At 36.9% G+C, this 16,255-nt stretch overlaps 1 protein-coding gene across 10 annotated transcripts in view; it reads left to right on the forward strand.

The window, feature by feature from the left end:
* PLGRKT (plasminogen receptor with a C-terminal lysine) overlaps positions 1–16,255 on the forward strand; it is a 76,966-nt gene that overhangs the window by 20,977 nt on the left and 39,734 nt on the right. The window contains exon 1 of one of the 10 annotated variants that reach the window (XM_036101264.2): positions 1,738–2,317. The exons of the other annotated variants lie outside the window; for them this stretch is intronic. Within the exon in view, the coding sequence (XP_035957157.1) occupies positions 2,288–2,317 (30 nt within the window). The 5' untranslated portion in view covers positions 1,738–2,287. Of the gene's footprint in view, positions 1–1,737; positions 2,318–16,255 lie in introns of those variants that run through there. 10 annotated transcript variants of the gene reach the window in all.

Consider the following 16,255-nt stretch of genomic DNA (forward strand, 5'->3'; position numbering starts at 1 on the left):
TTCCCACTGGATCACCTGACGTGGTCCTTATCAAGAGTTCAGTGTCTACATCACTTTTATGATTAAGAGCCTCTAACTTCCAGTGTTGGGGAGCTGGGAGGAGGGGTATCCCTGGCAAGCTAAAGTTCCATGACTAGGCCATAGGTTTCTCACTCTTCCTAAATTGGAGCAGCAAATCACTTCTGGAGGATCAGCCTTCCCCTGATGCTCCTCCTTTGGGGGAGGGAATGCAAATGCAACTAGTGCCCTAGCAGCTCACACAGTCACAAAGAGGACCTCACGCTTGGATGGGACCTTATTCTTGTCTGCCCCCATTTTGCCGTGCATCCACTAGATATTCTTATCTCCCCTGCTGCATGCCTTCAGAAGATGTGTTCCAGGCTCAGCTTTAACCTATCTGCTCAAATTTTGGCACCTCTGCTACAAAGTTCTTATTTGCATAGATGTCGACTAGGCCACCTTTCAAATTCTATGTTCACAGTCCTACCCTTTAAATACAAGGAAATCAGATGGAGAAAAAAGTAACCGAGGCTCCCTAGCACTGCTTCAGAGTTAGGGATAGAAGTTCACAAACCTGAGGGGGTGTGCTGAGTACAAGTGACATGGATGCCAGCCAATACTCCCTCTTTTTACCCCGTTCTTTGAGTAAACCTCAGGGCAGCACCTTGGACAACGGTCTGCAGCTACTCCACTTCCTCCTGCCCCAGCCACAGGCAAATGCCTGAAAGCCCCCTACACTGCTGGCCGTTACTTCATGCTTTCCTTTGTTTATTCGTTTATGCCTTAGTCATTCAACAAATATTTATTGAACACCCATCTCAGATGATGGGGATATGAAACTGAACCAAATTACTGCTCATATTAAGTCTACATTTTAATGGAAATGACAGACAACACACAAGGAAATATAAGTTAGGCTGAGTTATGCAATATGATGAACACTAAGGCTGGATGTGGGGTCAGGGAAGAGCTGTCTCTGAAGAAGACATTTTAGGCAGAGACCTGAGTGAAGTGAGGAAAAAAACCATGAACAAGATGGAGGAAATGGCAAGAGTGGTCACTTCATTCATCTTTCCTGGAAGTATATGAACTCATTTCCTGATAGGTTGGTTCCTCTGTCACCACTAATAGGAAGCCCACAATTTCATTTTGTGAAATGACAGCCTTCACATACATACTTAGCACTAATATATTTGCTTCCAGGGTAGAAATTTTACTTAGTGGAGAAAACAAGAATGGAATTAAGTTTTAAACTTTTGGTTAAAACTATGCTTTTTTAAAATTCTGCTTTAATAGAAAAATATTCTTATTTTTGCCTTTATTCTTACTATGAAGTGTGAATTACTTCAAAATTTCACACATTAAGAATAAGAATCATTCTGTGATCCCTCAACTTGCTGTAAAACAGAGTGCCTAATTTTGATGAAATAAATTGTTTCAATATTTGTTGTAGCTTTAAATTTATCTAAACTGGCTTCTGTTGTTTTAAGACCAATAATGATGTAAATGCAACAAAATAATACTTATTACTACAGAGCCTTCCAGCACAGATTACCCAGACCACAAAGGCATTTTTCTGCTAGGTTTCTGTCCTTCCTAAAAAGTTCTTCATTTAATATTTTTAAATGCTCTCTAAAGAGCTTTTAAGTGTAAAAATAAAAATAGCCTTTCATATGTGAAAATGCTTTATTTAAATATGTTTTTTTAGTCTTCCTGTTAGTATCCACAAACCACCAGATAGATTCACTTAGAATCATAAAGTATGATTTGAGGTGTTATGTTAAAGAACACAGCCTTCATGCATTTCTTAGTAGTATCCGACCAAGTAAAAAATCCACTTTTGGGGGGGGTCAATGTGTACATGAGGATTTTTGGGGAAAATGAGAACCATGCAAATTAGGAATAAGAACCCACATCTCCATTTGGTCCTTATTGCCTATTCCAAGAGACGGGCTTCCAAATTATAATGCTATCACACAGAAGGACAAAGGAAAATACAGTGTGAGTAGTGGATAGAGATTATCACACAAAGAAATGTGCATTGCTGTAAAGACATTCTTAAATGTAATGTTTTCTTCTTCCTCCTACATTATTTTCTGCTCCCTGAGTCCATCCTTTCTTACTCCCTAATGATTGCTGCTCTTATTTTCTGATGGAATTGCTCCACGTGTCTGTGGAGTTATTTACAGACAGACGGTCAGAACTGCTGACCAAGCTCTCAATGGCTTCTGGATTAAGGGACTGACTGTGGAGCTCTCAGGCCGATTACTGTCAACAAACTAATATCATGCCTCAGAGTAATGATCAACACAGTCAGGTGAGATTCATTTTTCACTGACATGGTTTTGTAGCTCACATAAGTAATTTAGCCCAGACCTTAATCCAAGTCTGTCCCCTGGCCCTGATCTCTGAACCACGGGCACCTTCGCCCACAGTGTACGTGCTGCAGCAGCGGCAGCTCTCACTGCTGGTGGCAAACGGTTCGGCCCTAGCCGCTGCCTCAGGCGCAGACAGACGGATCAGAAACACACACGTTAAGTCAATGCTACAGGGAGCCGAGCGTGAATTTTGTCTGCAGCATCCAATATGTGGTTCTTTTTTCTAAATGAAAAGTTACCGTAAAAAAACTTCTCATGAAAGAGTCCTCATCTTGGGAAGTTTCATTCAGTTCTATTACTTCCAGTTAGTTCTCCTTCCTTCTTCATTTCCTTACATCTGAGCCATTCATTTTGGGTTCTTTCCTCAGTGACTATGTTGAAAAACTGATAAATGTATTTTGCCTCCTCTGCTTTCTTGCTTTGCACCCTCCCCCCCAGATTGATCAGCAAGTAATGTGGGCTGCATGTTCTTAGTTCTCAGAAGTTTAAAAAACCTCGGGCACTGCATCAGAAAGTCTAGATCATTGGGCCTTTGAAATATTTTGAAAAATTCACTTAACAAAGAAAAATTATAATTAATGTTCACAGTTCTTAGGAAAGGGAGATATATATATATATATATATATATATGAAACCTGGTGTTAATAATAAAAACAGCAACACTAGATAGAGTGCTAGGCTAGGAAGATGGTCATTTCTATAGATTTACCAACTGAAGGAGAATGCATCTCAATAAATATAAGATTCTTTTCTTCCCCAATCACCAGATGTCTAAATACAGTTATCACAATTCAGTTTTTCATGTTCATTTCCATGAAGGCACAGGCTTGTACTTGATTAGGCTTTTTGTTATTGCTCATCTTAGAAATCTTTAAAACAGAAATATATTCTTTTTGGAACCTGCTCAGTAAGAACTGGTTTTACTTTAAATCAACAAGTGGTTAAATAGAATTAGAAGGAAATTACTTGATTCCTTGAGTTTGCTGGTCATTATTATCAGCTTGTTAAAGCAATTAAAAAAAAAAAAAAAACCTGAGTATAAACTACAAACTAGTAACAGAATATATGGAAACAAAAGAAAAAAACAGATAAAAAAATGAACATTGTTGGTTCTGTTAACCTACAGTTCCCTTTGAGAAAGCATGTATCATCTGTTGCTAAGTAAAAAGTCAGGTTGAGGTTGAAAGACCATATTAAATTACAGAAGAAACTGCTTTGAGGGGCACAGTTATGAAAAAGTAGTTAGAATTATTTACACTTGCTTTATTGAGATTTTACAGCAACATTATTTCACTGCTAGAGCTACTTTTTTTTTTTAAACCCACACCTTTCACAGTAACCACAGTAAAAATCAACAGGAGGTATAAGAAATATGCAGAAGCTGAGGCGCCTGGGTGGCTCAGTCGTTTAAGCGTCTGCCTTCGGCTCAGGTCATGATCCCAGGGTCCTGGGATCAAGTCCCACATTGGGCTTTTTGCTCAGTGGGGAGCCTGCTTCTCCCTCTGCCCACTGCTCCCCCGGCTTGTGCTCTCCCTCTAAATACATAAAATCTTAAAAAAATACCCAGAAGCCTTTTTTATTTATTTCATATTATTATGAGATAGTCCTTGTTTAAACCATCTATTTCTTGTATCTGGGCAGATGACAGGAGAAAGAGAAAGGATATTTCTCCCCCGAGCATCACCAAAAGGGAAAATGAAAATGGGGGAACTCTCTTTAGTATAATGTTGCAAATAGTTTTTTTAAATCCATCAGTTATTTAAACAAAGAATCATATCACTAATACTAATAATAATAGCTAATTTTTACTGAGTGCTTATTAAATGCCAGCCACTATTTTGAACATTTTACATATTTTCTTATTTTATTTTTAAGATTTTACTTATTTATTTGAGAGAGAGAGGGAGAGCGGTGGGGGGAGAGGGAGAAGCAGACTCCCCACTGAGCAGAGAGCCTGACAGGGGGCTCGATCCAAGGACCCTGAGATCATGACATGAGCCAAAGGCAGACACTTAACTGACTGAGCCACCCAGGCGTCCCTCTCTTATTTTATTTCATAATAACCTAGTAAATAGATCCTAATATTATTCTCATTTTGTAGATGAGGAAACTGAAGCCCACAGAGGTTAAGTAGCTTGTCTAAAGTCACACAGCTAATATGTAGTAGAGCCAAGATTCAAACCAGGGAGTATGACTACAGAATTTGCACTTTCACATAAGAGTATTTGTCTCTTTCTGCTTTAAATATTCATTCATAAAACATATACAAAGGGCAAGACATTAACTAACACAAAAATGTGAGTTAACCTTAAACAATCTGGCTTATGAATATCTATATAATAATTACACAGTAGTGATAAAGTAAATGGTAAGTATGACTAGTAGTTTTAAGATGAAATTTAGGATAGGCTGTGGAAATAAGAAATACACCTTTCTGGGACTTACTGTCAATGACAAGTTATATGAGTATATCAACCCTAAGCAATTAATCAGAATTATGATAGCACCTTTATTGTAAGCATCTATAACAACTTGCCAAGTATCACTTAGTTTATCCCAAGGATAAATTAATAAATCCCTGGAGCAGTCCTGAGGACAACAGATTATATAACCGTTATCATGATGTCTGAAATATAAATGGGAGGGGGGGAGGCACAGAAAAATCAAGAGATTTGTTCCAAACGCTCAGACTGTTTAAGTCTCATTTGGATTAAACCCTAGTTCCCCAGCATTGTTGTCCTAAAAGATTTGCTACCTTTCCCTCTCTGGATCTCATAGTGCAAATGTCAGAGCCCTAAGAGGTGAGTTCAATGCTGCCCAGGCCAGGCCGACTTCTCACCTCCGTGCATCTTTGCAGCAAAGGAGATTGGTGGAAGATTGCCCAATTGAGGAGAACATGTCCCCACCCCCTTCAGCTTGGTAGCAGTGGGAAAGGGGATGGTGCATCCAAATTACCTGTGAGGCTTTTCCAACCAAACCTCCTTCCCACAAATTCTACACTGAACCTACCTAATAAGTCACCAGCTTTGGGGTATTTTGGCTTGCTAAAAGGTCAAGGACAGCCAAGCTGCATGGAACATGAAAACAAACGAACATACCAGGATACCAGTGGGGCTGCCTGCTTTGTTCCATGGTTCAACACAGTTAAGGGCTAATCTTACCTTTGCTTCAAGGCCACTTTGATTCTGGAGGACAATCTCAGAAATGTGTGCCACTGATCACAGGGTGACGAAGAGAAGGTAGCCCTGAATCAACACCAAGTTTATCACTGCTTATGACCAAAGACTCTAAGGAAAGCCAGTGTGGCATCATCTCTATACCCAACAGCACAGCTCATTACACGTGACATACTACTTTTGTGGAATTTTCTGACATGAACCCAAAGTGTGCCACCCTCATGAAAAATACTGTAGTATTTTTCTATATATATTTTTCTATAATAATCTAGATAAAATTAGTACTGTAGTTGGTTATGACTCCCTTCTGTTATCTTAACCTTTTCCCCCAGGCAATGTTTTTGGACATCTTGGTTGTTTTCTATTTCACCTTGAATAACCAAATGTCATAAACTGCAATTGCTTCAAGGATAAGTAATCTTATTTTGATTTTGCACAAATTAAAACCATATTGTATCATATAAAGTTGCCTTAAATCAATGACTGTGGATAAACTGAATGATGCTTTAAGCACACACAAACATTTAATCATTGGAGCCAAATTTCAAGGTCTTTTGGTGGCAACATAAATTCAGCAAAATATTTTTCTGGCTATTGGTATGTGTTGTATATACTTCAGTTGTTGTTCTTAGAAAATTCTGCTACTTTGATGTTTAGGATGGGGAGACCTAATAGGCAAAAGAACAAATATCTCCTTTGTAACAATTTGCTGACAGCTAAGCACTTTGTTAGTCAATACAACTTTTTTTTTTTTTAAGATTTAGTCTTTTTTTTTTTAAATTTCAAAGACATTTAAAAAGTCCTCCCCTGGAATGTTCCCACTTGACATGATATATGGAAGGCAGCATAGAGGTAGGTTTGACCGGCCATCACCCTCCTTTTCTTCCAACACCTAGGCTTGCCTTTTTACGAATATTATCTCACAAGAGCCTTGCAAGGTAGGTAGAATGGCTGCATTTTTTATGGGTTGGGGAAACTGCAGTGTATGGTCCCCTGTCTAAGATCAGAGAGCTAATACCCAAAGGAGCCTGAGTTCAAAGTCTGGATCTCCCTGGATCCAAACTCACAAACCCCAACTTTATTTGGTGAATTATGGAATGCCACCCAGAATATACACTGTAGAAGAAAGGTGAGGATGGTGTTCCAGTATTCACATTCTGCCCTTGGACCCTGTGGGAGAGAGCCCAGGTAGGAAGGGTGTCCAGGCCTCAAAGCCTTTTAGTCTCTGTCTGAGGCCACTCTGTTTGGTCTCTCCAGATTCTGAACCTGGTCCAGCACCAGGCTGCCTTGATCAATTCTGTCAACATGTCCAGATCTTCTCTTAGCTCCCTTAGCAGTCCCACGGTTTTACAGATTAATTCTACATGGAGAAAGGCAAAAAATATATAAACAAGGCCTTAACTAGGTAGAGTAGGCAGTTGCTGAGATTCTAAATCAAAAACCTCCTAGCCTGAGGCAGAAGAGGCCTAGCACCAGGGTTTCAGAACCTTCTAGACAGCCTGTATTGGTTTCTTCTGTTCTACTAGATTTCTTCAATGAATATCTGATTCAAAAGATACCTTCCTAGTGCTTCTGGCCACACTACACCAACCCTCCTGAGTATTTTATACTTTGGACCCCTGGAAACCTCACCTTGCTCCTCACTCCTCCTCAATAGTTCTCTTTGACAGTTCAGTTTTCCTGATGTGCATTCTGGCTGGGAGTTCCCAGGGTCCTGTCCTTCAGAGAAGGTCAGTTTCACCTACTGTGAAGCTAGTTCCTCCACTTCATGTTTGAAATGGCCTTAGTCACCAAGGAGAATGCCATCTTATCCTGGAGTGCATGCCAGACTCTCTTCCCTCCATGAGCTAGAAGCAAACTCCTGTTACTTCCTATTTTCTCTCTGGTATCACTTTGGGTGACCCCCTAAATTTCTCTCCCTTCCTGAGAGCTTCCAGAGAGTGGGCCATCTGCAAAGCAGAGATGATGGGCACACCTAGATCTAAATATTCAGAATTTACCCCTCTTGCCACCTCCCCAGGTTCTCTTTGATGACTCATTACTCAGATGTTGTCAGAGGAAACTTCAAAAATCTTCCCAGAGTCTTTTAATCCCCCCTCAAAGCACATGGCAGTTTGTACAGACTGAGAAAGGAAAATGGTACCCCTGGCAGCTAGGACCTGGCACTATCAGTTAGGCCGTGGTGTGCTCCTATGGAACATAAACAATGTCGCAGATCACCACCATCAGACAAGACCACTCTATAATCATGTCAGAACACAGACAAAGATGTGAACATTGTCCAAACTACAGAAATGACTAAGCATCCCCCCCATGCTGACTAATAAGAATGCTGCTGCTTCTTTACTCTTTACCCCTTACACTTGCTTAGTTCCTCCCGCGCTCTAGATAAGACTCAAAATATCCCAGACGTGCTCATGACTGAGAGGTTGTATGGGCAGGACCTGGTCGGCAGTTTCTTCCGACATGATGGATGATACAGATATAAATACATAGATATAGATAAAGAGACAGAGATACAGAGATATAGATATCTCCATGCATCTATATATGTGTGATAGGCTGAGGGAAGTATTTTATATGTATTTACATGACATATGATATATATATTGCAGACACATATACAACTCTACTTGTGGTTATTGAGCACTTGAAATATGACCAGTGCATCTGAGAAACTGAATTTTTAATTTTATTTAATTTCAAGTTAAATATGAACATATTGCTAGTTGCTACCATAATATATAGCACACCTCTATAGTAATTCTTGATGTCTGGCAGATAAGACAGTTTTCAAAACTGACTTTTCTGGTATATTTTCCCTCTAAGTAAATTTTACAACAAGTGAAGTTCACTTATCCCTGGGTATTATATAGTATTTGTAATATTATGAATAGTTTTTTTAATGGTCTCTGGCATATAGAAATTTTTTAATTTTTGTATGTTGACCTTATATGATCTTACATTCAGCCATCCTGCTTAAATTATCTTGTTCATTTTAGTTTTTCTTTTTTTTAATTTGAGACATTTTTCAATTTATTTTCTTAAATTCTTACAGATACACAATCGTTACGCATTTGTTTTAGTTCCTTTTACTGCACTATGATTAAAAAAATGGTCTATGAGATTTTTACCTTGGGAATTTATTGAGATATTTTATTGTGGTAAACACAATGTTCCCTGAATATTTACAAAGAATGTTTTTCTATGTTTATTGGGTTATACACACACATGTACAATTAATTTGTTAATTTAATGGCTCAAATCCTCAATATTTCTACATTTATCTATCAGAGCTATCAATTTCTGAAAGAGTTGCTTAAATCCTACCATTATTATTTATAATTTGTAAAATTTTCTTTGTTTTCCCTAATAGTTTTGCTTTATATATTCTAATGCTATATTGTCTAATGCATAAAAGGTTCTGAACTGTTACAACTTCTTGATTAGTTTTACATAGCTTTCATCACAAAGTGTACAGCTCAATCAATTTTCACATACCTCTTAAGCCTTGCTACAACCCCTTGCAGTCATTCCCCACCCCTTTAAGGATAGTCATGTTCCTGACTTCCAACAGCACAAATTAGTTTTGTATCTGATTTTGATCTTTATATCACTGGAATCCTATGGTTTGTACTGTTGTGTGTCTGGCTCCTTTTGTTCAACATTATAATTGTAGGACTGACTGATATCAAGTGCAATGCCCTCACCTCTCTGTGGTCTACCCCAGTGGGATCTAAAAGCCAGCTAGAGAAACCATGCAGGCAATTTCCCTCATAGACACATCCAGGAACAGAGAAAGAAGTTTCTAATAACACAGACTACAGTTTTCTTCTGTTTCATATTATCTCTATTTCAGATTCCAGGTTTTCTCTTTATGTACCTTGGTCTTTCTCTGTTATGTTCTTGATTGCCCTCACCTATCTGGTAGCCCTTAGTTGCTTGTTCATATATACGATGAAGAAGTAAGTTGATTAATGTAAGTAGCTGGCATGAATTTCCTCTGAAGTCTGTGGGCTTTGTAGAATGGGTGACATGTGCCAACACAAGAGCTGCTCTTTAGGGTAGTTGAGCAAGGAGCAGGCTGAAGAACCCCATAACTGTCAAACAAAGATTCACTTTGAGATGGAGCACGGTGTCATACTGAAGACTGAATGAACCTACTTTTTAAAAAATGTCCTCCTTGTCTGTCTGTTACTGAATCCAGAATTGCCTCAATAATACCTCTTCTACCTCTGATCCCATCCCCAAGAAAAGGAGCTTCCTCCAAGAAATTTTCCACTTTGGAGAAAATTTGACTAGGGGCAAACACTGTCACTTTTCCCTCTGTGTTGGAGGGCAGGGATAACCTTTATAGTTACATTTATAGGTAGTTATTTAATTAATTCCCCAAGCTTGAAGCTTCTCCAGCATTCTTACAGGTAGAAGTGTCCTCCCCTGAGTTTGTTTTAGGTTGTAGATTCTTCTACTCCGATTTTACCATCATTCTGATCCCATCTGCTCTCTTCTCTTTCAGAAACTCCTCAAAATTTCTTGCTTTTTGATGGCACCCTTCCTTGTTTTCCAGCTATCATTATGGATGTATTCTTTTTAAAAAATATTACTAGTTTATTTTTATATAGATAATCATAAAAAAATAGTCCATAATCTCACTACCCAGTAATCCCTACTTATATTTTTCCATTTTAACATAATTCTTTCATTATAAAATAAACAAAATTAATCAATCAATTAATAAAATTCAACATCCATTTATGATAAAAACTCTCGAGAAAATGGGTATAGATGAAATTTACTTCAACATAATAAAGGCCATATATGACCAACCCACAGCTAATATCATACTCAACAGTAAAAAAGCTATGAGCTTTTCCTTTAAGATCAGGAAGAAGACAAGGATGAGCACTCTTGCCACTTTTATTCTACATAGTATTAGCAGTCCTAGCCACAACAATTAGGTAAGAAAAAACAATAAAACACATCCAAATTGGAAAGGAAGAAGTAAAACTGTCACTATTTGCAGATGACATGATACTATATATTAAAAAAAAAAACTAAAAAAATACCCCTAAGACTCCACCCTAAAACTATTAGAACCAATAAATTCAGTAAAGTTGTAGGATACAAAATTAATATACAGAATTTGCTGCATTTCTATACACTAATAATGACTATCAGAGATATTAAGAAAATTATCCCATTTATAATTACATCAAAAAGAATAAAATACCTAGGAATAAATTTAACAAAGAAGGTAAGACCTATATGCTGAAGACATTGATGAAAGAAATTGAAGATAACAGAAAATAAATGGAAATATAAACTATGCTAATGGATAGGGAGAATTAATATTGTTAAAAATGTCCAAATTACCCAAATACGTCTACAGATTCAATGCAATCCTTATCAAAATACCAATGGCACTTTTCACAGAACCAGAAAACGTAATAAAATTCGTATGGAGCCACATAAGACCCCTCATAGCCAAAATAGTCTTGAGAGGAGAACAAAGCTGGAGGTACCAAGTTCCCTGATTTCAAACTATACTACAAAGTTATAGTAATCAAAACAGTATGATACTGGCACAAAAATCAATGGAACAGAATAGAGAGCCCAGAAATAAATCCGTACTTATATGGTCAATCTACAACAAAAGAGGCAAGAACATACAAGGAAAAAATAGTCTCTTTGATAAATGGTAGTGGGAAAACTGGACAGATACATGCAAAAGAATGAATCTGGACCACCTTTTTACATCATACACAAAAATACAACTTAAAATGGATTAAAGACTTAAATGTAAAACCTGAAACCTACAAGAAAACATAGACAGTAAGCTCTATGACATCAGTATTCACAATTTTTCTGCGTATGTCTCCTCAGGCAAGGGCAACAATAGCAAAACTAAACAAATAGGACTACATCAAACCAAAAAAGCTTTTGCACAGTGAAGGAAACTATCAACTAAATGAAAAGGAAACCTACTGAATGGGACAAGATATTGCAAATGATATATCCAAAAAGGGTTGATATCAAAAATATATAAAGAATATATACAACTCAATAACAAAAGAACAAACAACTCAATTAAAAATGGGTGGAAGACCTAATAGACATTTTTCCAAAGAAGACATACAGATGGCAAACGGGCACATGAAAAGATGTTCAACATCACTCATCATCAGGGAAATGCATATCAAAACCACAATGAGGTATCACCTCACACCTGTTAGAATGGCTAGTATCAAAAAGACAAGAAATAGTAAGTGTTGGTGAGGATGTAGAGAAAAGAGAGCCCTGTACACTGTTGGTGGGAATGTAAATTGGTAGGCCACTATGGAAAACAGTATGGAGGTATCTCAAAAAATTAAAAATAGAAATACCATATGATTCAACAATTTTACTTCTGGGTATTTATCCAAAGAAAATGAAAACTGTAATTCAAAAAGATATATGCATCCCTATGTTCACTGTGGCATTACTTACAACAGCTAACATATGAAAGCAACTTAAGTGTCCACTGATAGATGAATGGATAAAGAAGAGGTGGTATATATATATACATATATATGTGTATATATTATATATATATATAGGATGGTGTGTGTGTGTGTGTGTGTGTGTGTGTGTGATGGAATATTACTCAGCCATAAAAAGGAATGAGATCTTGTCATTTGCAACAATATGGATGGACCTAGAGAGTATTATGCTAAGTGAAATAAGTCAGAGAAAGACAAATACCGTATGATTTCACTTATATGTGTAATCTAAAAAAATCAAACAAAACAAGATAGAAACAGACTCATAGATACAGAGAACAAACTGATGGTTGCTGAAGGGGAAAGGGGTGTTGGCATGAGTGAAAAAGGTAAAGGGGATTAAGAGATACAAACCTCCAGTTATTAAATAGATAAGTCATATGGATGTAATGTACAGCATAGGATATCTAGTCAATAAAACTGTAACAACTTTGTGTAGTGAAAGATGGTAACTAGAGCTATTGAGGTGATCATTTTGTAATGTATAAGAGCATGGAATCACTATATATTGTATACCTGAAATAATATAATATTATATGTCAATTATAAATAATAAAAATGATGAAAGAGCTCATAAACAAAGAATTGTAAAATACATATATGTAGAAGGAAGAAAATATTACCATAGTGCTATGGCTCTGACATAATCATGCTTAACATCGTCCCCAGTCATTTTTTTTGTGCTACATTTTATCTAACTGCTATCATTCTCTATATAAAATTCTGTATCTTGCTTTTTAAATTTGACACAGTGTCTATGCATTTTCCAGTGTTGTGGATAGCCTTCACAATGTGGACAGTCATTGTTAAGGCTGCAGAATATTTCATTATATGAATATTCCATTACCCACTTATCCACTGCCCTCTTGTTGGGTGTGAAAACAAATATTTAGCTTTCCAGACAGCTCAAGTGCAGGTTCAGTCTGAAATGGGGCTTGGGGGCTTTGTTTTCTTTCTTTATAAAAATTATGTTTGAATAGTTAACATGTGCATATGATACAAAATTCTGAAAGAACAAGAGAATACATAGTGAAAACTTCCTTCCACCCCCGTCCCCAGCCATCTAGTTTACCTCCTCAGATGCAATCACCGTTACTAGTTTCTCAAAAAGTTTTCAAAGACAGTCCATACAGAGGCAGGTGTACATGAATATGAATACGTGTGTGTGTGCATGTGTGTGCACACATGCGTGCACGTGTGCACACAGTGGGAGCATATTATATATTCTTCTACACCTTCCTTTTTAAAGCTGAATAATATTCCATTGTGTGTGTGTATATATATATATATATATATATATATATATATATATATATATATACATGCCACATTTTGTTTATTCATTCAATTGTCAATGGACATTTGAGTTGCTCCCACCTTTTGGCTATTGTAAATAATGCTGCTGTGAATAGGGGTGTACAAATATTTATCCCAGTCCCTGCTTTCATTGCTTTTGGGAATATAACCAGAAGTGGAATTGCTGGATCATATGGTAATTTTATGTTTAAATTTTTTTTGAGAAATCCTCATACCATTTTCCATAGCAGCTGCACCATTTTATATTCCCAGCAGCAATTCCAGTTTCTTCACATCCTTGCCTCTTGCCAACACTTGTTATTTTCTGTATGTTTTTTTAAATGATAGCCATCCTATCCTAATGGGTATGAAGTAGTGAATTTTTCATTTTTAATGTATAAAATCTGTTAATCTCTTCCTTCGTGTTTCCTGCTTTCCTTGTAATGGTCTTTGCTTCTCTAAGGTTATACAAGCAATCTCCAAACTTTACTTATAATATAGTTATCATTTCATTTGGTACATTTAAAGCTTTGATTCACCAGGAATTCATTTTCTATTTGATCTGACACAGGGAGTGCTCTCTTCTTCCAGACTGAGAATTAACAATGCCAGTATCTTTCATGAAAGCTCACGCCTTTCCCTTTCCACCACACTGTCTTTTCTGTGGCCTTTTCTTCCCCCCCGCCGCCCACGGTGAGCTGACACTAAGCCACTATTGTTTTAATACTTCCCATCTTAGCTTATCAGTACTATCAAATTAGGCTTTAGTTTTCAAAAAAAGAAGTCAGTGTGAATGAACAGCCAAAACAAAAAATGTACCTCTTTCTCATTAAGCAAAAACATTCAGGAGGATTATAGAAGAAAATTTTATGGCATAAAACACTACTTTTATGCTTATGTTTCCCAATTTGACCTCTCCTTATCTGTGGCTATTCAGTTTGGGTTTTTATTTAGCATTATATTGCAGGAGGAATGAGTGTCACTGCAGGGATTAAGCAGCAGCAAATCTAAGATTTACTGGTTATGACTGGATCAGGCTCACCTTTCTGTAGAACTCTTAGATGCACACACATCAGAAAAGGACAGATGTAAAAATAACAATTTTTCCCTTTCAGGAATTAATGATTATTTTCTTTTTTCTTTTTTTTTAAATTTTATTTTATTATGTTATATTAATCACCATTCATTACATCATTAGTTTTTGATGTAGTGTTCCATGATTCATTGTTTGCGTATTAACACCCAGTGCTCCATGCAATACGTGCCCTCCTTAATACCCATCTTTCTTATAATAATGAGATGGTATTTTATTTTTAAAATCACATGTGAACATGAGTATTGGAAGTATTATTTCCCAGAAATGGATAACTAGGTAACGAATTCTTTCCACAACCTACTTTTGTCTTTATGTTGAAATCAGGTTTAAATAAGAAACTTCTAATTTAAAGGTTTGCCTAAAATTCATTAGAATTGGAGATGACCTGCCCCATGAATTCCTCCTATTAGTAATCATTATATCACTAGATTAACTTTCTAATATTAATTGGATTCTAATTTTAGCCACTGTAAAAATACATTTTCTTCTAAATAAAAGAATCTCCAGATGTAACAACCATACAAGCTGAGCTCCCCAAATTCGTTGCAAAAACAGTGACGGGCTGATATTCCAGCAATGTTTTAAAGGAAGGCAAATCACTTCAACTCACCCTCGTGACCAAAAATTTGCTGTGGTGTAGACTGCACCTCTTTAGGGTTAAGTAAGCATCTAATACCCAGGGAGGGTGATATTAGTATTAGTAATAAGAAAACTTGAAGAGAATAAAGAACCTTTAATAAAGAAAAAAAAAAGAAACAATTTTATCCCCACCTCTTGCAACTGAAAGGAAAATTTGGTATGTTTTAGTATGAGAATAGAAAATGTATGGAATATGAAGCTTAAAAGTAATGATTTATAAAGAGGAACATATACAATGCTAAACAGTCTTTCCTTCCCTCTTTAATAAATGTAAAGATGGAATGTTTTATTATAAAATTATAAAGTCTTTGCATCTGAATAGAATTATTCCTTACCAAATGGTTCAGATGTTTTTTAACAATTACTGAGAGTGGAACACAAAAGACCTTTTTATTTTATTTTATTTTATTTTATTTTATTTTATTTTATTATTATGCTCAATTAGCCAACATAGAGTACACATCATTAGTTTTTGATGTAGTGTTCAGTGATTCATTAGTTGTGTATAACACCCAGTTCTCATCGCCACATGTGCCCTCCTTAATACCCATCACCTGGTTACCCCATCCCCCAACCCCTCTCCCTTCTGTAACCCTCAGTTTGTTTCCCAGAATCCAGAGTCTCTCACGGTTTGTCTCCCTCTCTGATTTCCTCCCATTCAGTTTTCCCTCCCTTCTGCTGTGGTCCTCTGCGCTATTCCTATGTTCCACATATGAGTGAAACCATATGATACTTGTTTTTCTCTGCTTGACTTATTTCACTTAGCATAATCCCCTCCAGTTCCATCCATGTCGATGCAAATGGTGGGTATTCACCCTTTCTGATGGCTGAGTAACAGTCCATTGTATATATGAACCACATCTTTATCCATTCATCTGCTGAAGGGCATCTCATCTCTTTCCACAGTTTGGCTATTGTGGACATTGCTGCTATGAACACTGGGGTACATGTGGCCCTTTTCACTACATCTGTATCTTTGGGGTAAATACCTAGTAGTGCAATACCTAGCTCTATTCTTAACATCTTGAGGAACTTGCATACTGTTTTCCAGAGTAGATATACCAGCTTGCATTTCCACCAACAGTTTAAGAGGGTTCCCCTTTCTCCACATCCTCGCCAACATTTGTTGTT

This window comes from Halichoerus grypus, chromosome 14 (assembly GCF_964656455.1).
Source record: "Halichoerus grypus chromosome 14, mHalGry1.hap1.1, whole genome shotgun sequence".
NCBI classification, from domain to species: Eukaryota; Metazoa; Chordata; class Mammalia; order Carnivora; family Phocidae; genus Halichoerus; species Halichoerus grypus.